This window comes from Ursus maritimus, unplaced genomic scaffold, assembly GCF_017311325.1.
Source record: "Ursus maritimus isolate PB19 unplaced genomic scaffold, ASM1731132v1 scaffold_27, whole genome shotgun sequence".
NCBI lineage: Eukaryota > Metazoa > Chordata > Mammalia > Carnivora > Ursidae > Ursus > Ursus maritimus.
The window spans coordinates 17908373-17919120 of record NW_024425230.1 but is presented as its reverse complement, the minus strand read 5'-3'; the positions used below and the strand labels follow the sequence as shown (position 1 = coordinate 17919120).

At 42.5% G+C, this 10748-nt stretch overlaps 1 protein-coding gene across 1 annotated transcript in view; it reads right to left on the bottom strand.

The window, feature by feature from the left end:
- Positions 1 to 10748, bottom strand: part of AGBL1 (AGBL carboxypeptidase 1) — a 689944-nt gene that overhangs the window by 505956 nt on the left and 173240 nt on the right. Inside the window, exon 17 of the mRNA XM_040642611.1 lies at positions 3801 to 3954. Within this exon, the coding sequence (XP_040498545.1) occupies positions 3801 to 3954 (154 nt within the window). The remainder of the gene's footprint in view (positions 1 to 3800; positions 3955 to 10748) is intronic.

Here is a 10748-nt window from a genome sequence, read left to right as displayed (position 1 = left end):
CCTGGGAAAGAGTAAAAGTAATCAATAAATTGTCCTGAGCATCTCTAGGTCCGGGACTTTCAGCCCGACCACCAGGGGATTCAGTCTCGAGCCAGGAGCCTTCTCCCCAGGCCCCAGAGCCACACTCTTATTCCTTGGGTTTCTAACATAAGACTGGGGACGCCTGGATGTCTCAGTTGGTTAGGTGTCTGCCTTTCGTTCAGGGCATGGTCCCAGGGTCCTGGGATCGAGTCCCACATCAGGCTACCTGCTCAGCAGGGAGTCTGCTTCTCCCTCTGCCTGCTGCTCCCCCTGCTTGTGCTCTGTATGTCTCTCTCTCTCTGACAAATAAACAAAATCTTAAAAAATAAAATAAAATAAGACCGAAGTGACAGTCCTACACAGTGGAAAGAAAGTCTTTCAGTGCACAAACACCTCCTTAGGAGGGGTGAGTGGCAGCCACTGCACCAGAAACTAGCCAAATCACAGCTAAATACACCTGCAACCTGAAAGCAGCCTGGTGCCTGGGAGGGGGGAAGCCGGTGAGACAACTGGAGCTCACCTGGAGGGAGGCCTGCAGGCAGGAGTCTTGAGCTGCTGGCTCATTTGCCTTTTTTTCTGTCCTAAAACAATGCATCCCATTTTGTGGTTCAAAGGAAGTTAAGTGGTTTTATTACTGACTTACAGGCATGGGTAATTGCAATTTGGAGGGTAGGTAGTGTTGATATTGTGCTGAATTTTTTTTTTTCGCTCTCAGAAACACAGAAATGGCATATATTCATATATATACACACACACACACGCACGCACACACACACACACACACACACCTGCCAATGAAATGGTTTATTCTGTAGCCCAGAATCTATAGCCCATAGTCCTAGACTCTGTTAACAGCATGACAGCCCAACCACGCCATCTCAGCTCTGTACTGGGACCTGGAGAGTCTGCATCTTCTCTCCCCCTGCCTTCCTGCCACAATATCTGAAACATCCACCATGAAAAGGCTTCCACTGGGTGAGGAAGGGAAAATAACATTCATTGTGAGCAGGAAGAAGGTAATACATTTATTTGTGGTCAACTTAGTGTGAGCTGCTTTAACCTCTAAGCTGGCTTCTGATAACGTGAGCACACGAAACAGGGAGGAGGGAAAGTGCTGGTTCAGAGTGGAACCCGAACACCTCTTCAAATGACTGTGTTAGGACATCTGTTGCGCGTATGGACTCTGGAATCAGAATAACAACATCAGAAACCAACCGGGTACCACCATGAAGCAGGGTAGTTCACCCCCCTGAGCCTCCACCTACCTCATCTGTAAAATGGAGGACTCCAACCACCGTCACAAAAGATACCAACCAGCTGCACAGTGCATTCAAACAAGACTTTCAGGGCACTAGCAAGGTAGGTTGCGACCCACCTTCCACAACTTGGCAGTAGAGGGTAAGGAGGTAGTACGGTCAGGACACCAGCCTTGGTCACATTTTAGCTGTGTGACCTCAGAATTTGCAGGGCCCATTGCAACATGAAAATGCAGGGCCTTGGGGCAGCTGGGTGGCTCAGTTGTTAAGTGTCTGCCTTTGGCTCAGGGCATGATCCCAGGGTCCTGGGATCGAGCCCCACGTCAGGCTCCTCCGCTATGAGCCTGCTTCTTCCTCTCCCACTCCCCCTGCTTGTGTTCCCTCTCTTGCTGGCTGTCTCTCTCTGTCAAATAAATAAATAAATAATCTTTAAAAAAAAGAAAAGAAAAAGAAACTGCAAGGCCTCTTGTGGAAAACCTTTTTAAGAACTGAAGCAAAGCTCATGGCCCTTCTTCTAAGCATGGGACCTGGGCCACTGTGCACTTGGCACACCTATGAAGAATGGTTCTCATTCGTCCTCTCCTGTGGGGCAGAGCCCTGGTTTCCTCGGGTCCAGCTCGATGGCCATCACTTGCAAGTCTACTGTGCCCCAAGGAGAATATACAGCATTCACGGTGCCATCATCTGGGGCCTCCCCTCCAGGATACCCCCCTTTTTCTTAAAGATTTTATTTATTTGAAAGAGAGAAAGAGAACACGAGCAGGGAGAGGGGCAAAGGGAGAGGGAGCAGCAGATTCCCTGCTAAGCAGGGAACCCAATGTAGGGCTTCAATCCAAGATGCTGGGATCATGACCTGAGCCGAAGGCAGACACCTCATTGACTGAACCACCCGGAAGCCCCATGATACCTCTTGAAAAGAACAACAGCTGACATATCAGCACTTTTTTTTTAAACATTTATCTACCCATTTGAGAGAGAGAGGTTGGGGGGGGCAGAGGGAGATAGAGAAGCTCTACTCGGACTCCCTGCTGAGCACGGAGCCCAATTCAGGACTCGATCCCAAGACCCTGAGATCACAACCTTGAGCCCAAACCAAGAGCCAGCTGCTCAACCAGCTGAGACACCCTGGCACCCCTCAGCACACGTTTAAGAGAGAAAACTGTAAGGATACAGAAGAGAACGCACTTAGGATTACTAAACTCAGGCAGCAGACAGAAACCAGCCTCCTTTGATTCATATAAGGGTGAGCTAAGATTTCTTTTCTTTCTTTTATTAACCGAACTATTTCAGAGTACCAAATTATTTAGGGATCTTTACCACATTTCAAGTCCTCTCCTTAGTGTAGGAGTGACCTTTCTAGTTACAACACCAACAAAAGCACGAGGGTCAGCGTACCCAAAAATGCAAAAGCAGAAGCAGCTCCACCCCATGATCGTATGTCGGGTTCTTTCCTAGCTCTTATTTGGAAACAAACTCCAGAACATAGGCTTCTCCAGATCCACTGTCTTACATACATAACCATCCCACGAAGGGCGCCCTGGAAGGACTGCCGTCTCTAACTTCCAAAAACTATTCATGTGCGAGCAGAGGACTCCGTGACTGTTACAGAAATTGCTCTTAAATTCCGAAAACACGTAAGAGAATTTCTGGAAAATCCCTTATTATTCATTAAAGCATTTTAGGGCCTCATTAATTCAGATGGGATAATCATTGTTGATTAGCCAGGTTGTTAAGCATCCATTGTTCAGATGCTGATGGGGTGTGAGAAATTACATTTCATATCCACCAAAGAGTCACCTGAACGCGGTTAGCACTTCATCAGGTAAGGCTGCATCTTCTGGGGATAAATTAGCCAGATTTTTTACTCCCCAGTCTTTTCTTTCATCTTGCAAACTTTTCTGTATTGCAAAGCGCCCTCATTCTGTTTGGTTTTTCTTGCCTATCTAAGGTCTAAAGTATGTCAGAAGCCAACTTTAAAAGCTAATTGGCCACAGGTAAGTCACACTGGTGGCTCGGGGCTCTAACATTTCAGGGGCACATGTGCGTGTGTGCGTGATTGCGTGTGTGCGTGATTGCGTGTGCGCATCTGCCTGTGTGTTGGTTTGGTCTGACAGTTCTTGGCTAGAGCCTATTCCACACTGTCAGCCCTTTGGATCCAAATGGTATTCAAGCCATCAAGGGGATCCTTCAGCCAGGGCTCCTCAACTTCCTTCCATTCCAGCCCTTGTCTGGCCTTGGGAGCAGTATAATGGCAATGAGCATGGGCAGAAGAGGGTCTGCCTAGAAAATGTGACTCCAGTTCCTCTTCCTGACAGTTTGCAATTTATTTTTTCTCCCTTTAACAGGGCAATGTTAGTATTTACCCTTAGTCTTGTACCAAGAGTGAGACGTGCATTTCTAAAGACAGACCAGTCCCCAGGTCTCTATGAAGCTTCTGACTGCAACAGAACATGGAGCGTCCAAGGCTGGGAAGACACCCCATAACCACCACATCTTCAGAGAGGGTTGTCATTTTTTACTCACGGAACCGCTCCAGGTGGTCAGCACTACTGGACTCAGGCATGGCCGTGATGGTCACCAATGGACACGAATTCCCTCCCAGCGTCTGGCAGAGACTATCCTGGCGGAAGTAGACTTGCTTGGGGTTCACGCTTTTTTCCAGGATGTCAAGGTGAGTCTGGAGCAGAGATGAAACAGAAGCGATTATGACTCGTGAAATATTTTTGACCATAAGAATAGAAAATAGTAACAGAGCTTATATTCATATATCTCCCAATAGGTTAGACATGCTTTTGTTCACCTAGTGTACCCAATATGGGGCATTAAGTGATTAACAAGGGAGCTATTCCTACTGGCTGGGAGAAGTTCAGGGAGGCTGAACAGGAAACATACATTTTGCATGTCTGTGCAATAAAATATCTGTTTTCGAGCTGCACTGAAAGCAAGAGGGCAGGGTATACAGCATGCTTCCTGTCACTGATGCAATAGAGTGAATGTGGCCATGAAGACAGGACACCTGGGAACATGAGACAAAGAGCTTCGGAAGCATGTAATCTTTAGAACCAAGAGATAAAAAAGTGTTGTGAGCACATCGAAGGACAATACAAAGCATTGATCCACTGGGATGCTAGGTGAAGAGAACAATGAACTGGTAGTGATTAATTTTCCCTCCCCTACCTTCCCATTCAAACACTCATTTAAAACACAGAAAACTACAGAAATGGGCTAGCCATTGAAACTAAGACTCAGCAATCTTTAAGACCTCTAACTATATTTTCACTAGTTCGAACAGTGGGGTTGATCAGAAAGAGGTTAAGAGATTTCCTCCCACCCACACTGCGTACCCTGACGATAGTGACATAGTAACCTCAGTAACCAGAGGGAGAAGCTGCCCCCTCCAGCACAAGAACTTCACTGTACAAAACTTATTCTTCCAGCTGAAGAGCTAAAAGTTTTCACCATAATCAAGAAGGTATGAGGGCCAAGGGGAAACCGCCCACCTTGTTTTTTTGACAAATGACAAGCCTGTTGGGTAAATAAAACAAACATGAATCCTATGAAAAAATATATAAAATATTCATAAAATATATTGTGAAAAAGGGAGCAGTGCCCTCAAAAAGTCAAGGATGTGCTTACGTGTGAATAGACTTACTCTGGAAGTGGTAGGCAGACTAACAGCTCCCCCAAAGATCCACGCCCTAATCTGCTGAACCTGTAAACAGGTTCTCTTCCGTTGCAGATACATTTAAGATTCAGCTCTACTTGAGATGGGGAGGTTATACACGCCACATTACTCAGCTGGGGCCAATCTAATCACAATGGCTAAAAGCAGGGAATTAGTCCCATCTGCAGAGAACCAGAGATGGCAGCGTGAGGAGGACTCAGGCTGCCGATAATGGCTTTGAAGATGTAGGAAGTGGGTCAAAAGCCAAGGAACATGGTGTTCTCTAAAAGCTGGAAAAGGCAAGAAAATGAATTATTTTCCAGTAGCCTCCAGAAGGTATGCAGCCCCAACACCTTGACTTTGCCCCAGTGAGACCCATGTCGAACTTCTAGCCTAAAGAGCTATAAAACAAAACAAAGGCTCACCGTTCGAGCTGCTAAGTTTGTCATCATTTGTTACAGCAGCAACAGAAAATTAATACACAAATAAACAAGAAAAATAATTTTCTAAACTCAGTAAAAATCCTAGCATTCGGGTAAATGTAGACTAAAATCTACTTGTACTCTATTGAAATATCTGAGTTGCAAGGAGAAAGAAAAAGGCCCAAGGAAAGAGAAGATTACCAGATGACTCTGTGTGACCTTTCTAGTAGCCTCAGGGATATCTGAAAATTTGACCCTGAGTCATATACTCTTTACAATTGAGACCCCAAATCATCTACCCCCACATAGCCTACTGACTTTATTATTCCCTGTCTGCTTCAACACAACTTTACTAGTCTAGGAAACTCTTGCCCAGGAAAATATAAATCACAAATAAATTTATTGTTCATTCCAGGAACATCTTATCAACTCTTCAACAGAAAGCAACAACTGACTCATTGATCCAAAACCCTTACAGCCCCTCTCCTCAAGATTCTTGCCTTACAGTGTCCTTAAAGCACTGAGTCATGATCTTTACCCAATGCTAATCAAGCCCCCACACTAAAAAAAAAAAAAAACAAAACAAAAAAACAAAAAAACAAAAAACACCTTCTCTTAAACAAGACTTTAAAGACTAAATAAAGATCCCACTTCTCCCTTCCCCCTTTGAGGTACTGTCAAAACTGTTACATGCTTCCTTGCAAGTATATTACTTTCCTCTCTCTGCTATAACAAATTACCACAAATTTAGGGGATGAAGGCAACACAAATTAATTGTCTTATGGTTCTGGAGGTCCAAAGTCCAAAACGGGCCTTCCTGGGCAAAAGTCAAGGTGTTGGGAGAACTACACTCCCTCTGGAGGCTCTAGAGGATAATTCATCCCCTGCCTTTACCAGCATCTAGAGGTCACAAACGTTCCTTGCCTCAGGGTGCCTTCCTCCAACTCCAACACCAGCAATCCCATTGTTCCCACCTCTGCTTCCACAGTCACATGTCCTCCTCCTCTGATCCTGACCCTTTTGTCTCATTGTTTCCTGTTTAAGGACCCTTGTGATGACACTGGACCCAACCTGATAATTCAGGAGAACCTCCCCATCTCAAGACCCTTAACTCGAGCACAGCTACAAAATCCCTTGTACTAAAGTAACACCTTCACAATCACATCTGCAAAATCTCCTGTACTGGGTAAAGTAACATCTTCACAAGTTCCAGGGATTAAGATGTGAACATCTTTGTGGGGGCCATTATTCTGCCCAACATACCAAGGCAAGCAATAAACTCACATCTGTCTTAGAAACATGTTGCTCGAGGGAAATTTCTGGGACCAGCATTTGACACAATACCAAGTAATGGAATTAGGAGAAGCATGTCCATTCCAGAGTCAAGAGGAGAATTCAAAGGACACCTGGGTGCCTACGTTGGTTAAGCGTCTGCCTTCAGCTCAAGTCATGATCCCAGGATCCTGGGATAAAGTCCCGCATTGGGCTCCTGGCTCAGTGGGGAGCCTGCTTCTCCCTCTGCCTGCCGCTCTCTTTCTCTCTCTCTCTCTGACAAATAAATAAATAAAATCTTTAAAAAAAAAAAAAAAAAAAAAAGGAGAATTCAACTGAGGCCCATGTACCCAACCAAGCCTTTGTACTTCATTCTTGGGATTGTTCGTTGAGTAATGAGTACCAGACATTGTTGAGATGCACTGCACTGGAGACTGGGAGGTAGTCTCACACCCCTGAGAAGACAAGGGGACTAACTAAGTATACGTACACAACCACACACAGCCAAAAGGCTTAGGTAGCTAGCTAGGTACGAAAGTTGAAGAAACCCTGGGGCCGAGGGTCAGCATCATCTCTCATGACTACACACTTCCCTAGTCAAGAGTGACTAGGGCCAAAGAAGCCAAGTCTGGGAGTCCAGAGATCTTCAGTAAGCCCTTCCCATGCATGCTGTGTGGCTGCTTGCCCTGGGTCCTTTCTCAAGGATGAGCAAGTTTGGCTCTAGGAAAGCCTCATCTTGTGTGTTTGCCAACCTAACTAAAATCAACACCATTACGCCTCATTGGGCAGAATGGGAGGTTGCACCCTAAAATTATTTTTAAAAAGTAGGTACGTGTGTTTGTGTGTTTACATGTATGTATACACAAAAAATCATACTTGGGTCATACTTCCTTCTGCAACACTAGATGCCAGGTGTAAAGGAATACTGCTTAGTGTTTGAAAGTAGAAAGGACTGTTATCCAGTAAACCCATAATGTGTCTGTCCATGAGCACATGTGGCATATATGCTCAGATGGGCAAGAGCTCAGAAAACACATCACCTTATCTTTACTGAAAATAATAACTTGAAGACATATTTCAGCTGCCTCAAAATCAAACTAAGAAACAATATGGCAGTCCAGTTAAGTAAGGTGTGAGTTTACATGACTACTGAAAACATGGTCACTACATAATACAAACATAAAATACAAACATACAATTACAAAATAATAATATAAGTACATTATGCAAATATAAATATATAAATGTAAATATATAGAAATATAATAATGTCACTATAAAAAGCAATTATGTAGGGAGAAAATAAAAATGATCAAACCTTAATATCATCATCCAGTTGTAAAATGAAATTAAAAAGAGATATGCAGTCACCAGTCAGAACGGTTAGAATTAACAACTAAGAAAACAACAGATATTGGTGAGAATGTGGAGAAAGGGGAACCCTCTTCACTGTCGGTGGGAATGCAAGCTGGTTACAGCCACTCTGGAAAACAGTATGGAGGTTCCTCAAAAAGTTAAAAATATAGCCACCCTATGACCCAGCAATTACACTACTGGGTATTTATTCAAAGGATACAAACAGTGATTTGAAGGTGCACCTGAACCCTAATGTTTATAGTAGCAATGTCCACCATAGCCAAAATATGGAAAGAGCCCAGATGTCCATCGATAGATGAATGGATAGAGAAAATGTGGTTTATGTGTGTACACACACACACACACACACACACACACACTAGAATATTAGCCATCAAAAAGAATGAAATCTTGCCATTTGCAATGACGTGGCTAGAACTAGAGGGTATTATGCTAAGTGAAATAAGTCAGAGAAAGACAAATACCATATGATTTCCCTCGTATGTGGAATTTAAGAAACAAAACAGATGAACATAGAGGAAGGGAAGGAAAAATAAAATAAGATGAAAACTGTTAGGGAGGCAAATCATAAAAGACCCTTAATTCTAGGAAACTGAGGGTTGCTGGAGGGGAGGTGGGTGGGAAGATGGGGTAACTGGGTGATGGGCATTAAGGAGGACACTTGACATAATGAGAACTGGGTGTTATATGCAACTGATGAATCACTGAATTCTACTTCTGAAACTAATAATACACTATATGTTAATTAAATTGAATTTAAATTAAATAAAAAATTTTTAAGAGACATGTGCAGGGGTACCTGCGTGGTGCAGTCTGTTAAGCATCCAACTCTTCGTTTCTGCTCTGGTTGTGATCTCCCGGTCATGGGATCAATTATGTTTGTATTGGGCTTCACACTCAGCGCACAAAGTCCGCTTAAGTTTCTCTCTCCTTTTCCCTCCACCCCTCCCTACTGTGCACTCTCTCTCTCTCAAATAAATAAATCTTTTAAAAAAGGAGATGTGCAAGGGAAGAATAAATTAAAACAAAATATGAACTTTCTTAGCTTACACAGACATAGTGATATCATATCATCCTTGAAAACAGCAAGGCAATATAGCAAGATGACTAAGATGGTAGGCTCTTGCGTCAAACTGCCTTGATTCAAATGTGAGCTGTGGATTCTGGAAAAGGTATGTAAATTCTGTACTTAGTTCCTTTGTGACTCAGTTTTCTTATCTTTCAAAGGGTTATAAAAATACCCACCTCATTCAGCAGTTGCTATAATTTAGCCATTTACTGTGTGTGAAAAGTGCCTATCATATAGGAAACACTCAATTTTGGCTTGATAGAGAAATATAGGCTCAAATATGTTTTTTAAGAACAAAAAGGGAAACACTAGTAGAATTATAAACACTAACGGGAAAAGGAAGGAAGGAAGGAAGGAAGGAAGGAAGGAAGGAAGGAAGGAAGGAAGGAAGGAAAAGAAAAGGAGACAGAAAGAAAAGCAAAGAAGCATGGAAAATAGCATAAAATCAAAATGACAGAAGTAACTCCAAAAACTGCTATAAGTATAAATAGATTAAACAGCCTTATTAAATGACAAAAACTTTCAGATTCATTTTTTTAAATCCCATTGCATACTGCATATAAGAAGTACTTTGAGAGAAAGGAAAAATACATAATGTATAGGAAAAGCACTCCTAAATGATCTATTTTGTTTACCTCCACTAAAATATTTTAGGAGAGAAATATTGAAACTTAAAGGATAAGCAAACATAAATTAAAGCAGGCTTGGCAATCGTAATATATGACAAAGTCATATTTAAGACCAAGTACATTAAATGGGATTTAAAAATCTTATTTTGATAAAGGGCATGATTCACAATGAACATATAAAACTCATAAATCTTAAGAATCAAATAACATAGATTGAAATATACAGCACAAAAATGGCAGAAGGGGGAACAATGGTACGAGGAATGGGAGACTCTTAAAATGTTGAATAAATCAGCTGCACAAAAATAATGATATAGAGTGAACAATATTGTTTTTATAGATAAATGTCAAACTTTGTCTCTACAGAGAACATTTTTTTTCCCTCAAACATCCATGGAACCGTAACAAAAATTAATCATATACAGGGCTTTTAAAAAATTCCCTAAATTTTCCCCCCAAAAGTAGAAACTGTACAAACACATTATCTGACAATAATTAAATGAAATTAGGCATATGTAAAAATGGTCTGAAATACAGCAGAAATCAAAACATTAGAGAATAGAAAACTATCCTCCTGAAAGAAGGCCATGGAAGAAATTCAGGTATGAAAAGGAAAAATCAATATTAAAATCAGTGTAATTAAAGTCCTGGTAGAAGGAGTGGGCCATCTGGTCTCCTGGGAGAGATGGCCCAGGACAAGAACAGAAATGTCCCTTCCAGGCTGTCAGCTATGTCTCACCCATCCCAGTAAAGCGGAATTCCAGAACCTTAGTGAAGGGAATGGAGATAGTCATGAATTTAGATGAAATTCTCTGTGATCATAAACAAATTATTTTAATCGCTTTTGTAAGTTTCTGGGTGAAAGCTGCTCCAATATTGGTTATTACTGAAATCCAGACACGTGGCACCTGCCTCATGCTTACTCTCAAGATTCCAGGTCCCCAAACTGGGAAAGAAATACTCTCTTCAGCAACGTCTTCCTCAAATGTATCCTGTAGGACGTTACTAAGTGCTGGGGTGTGGCAGGGAGGTGGAGGG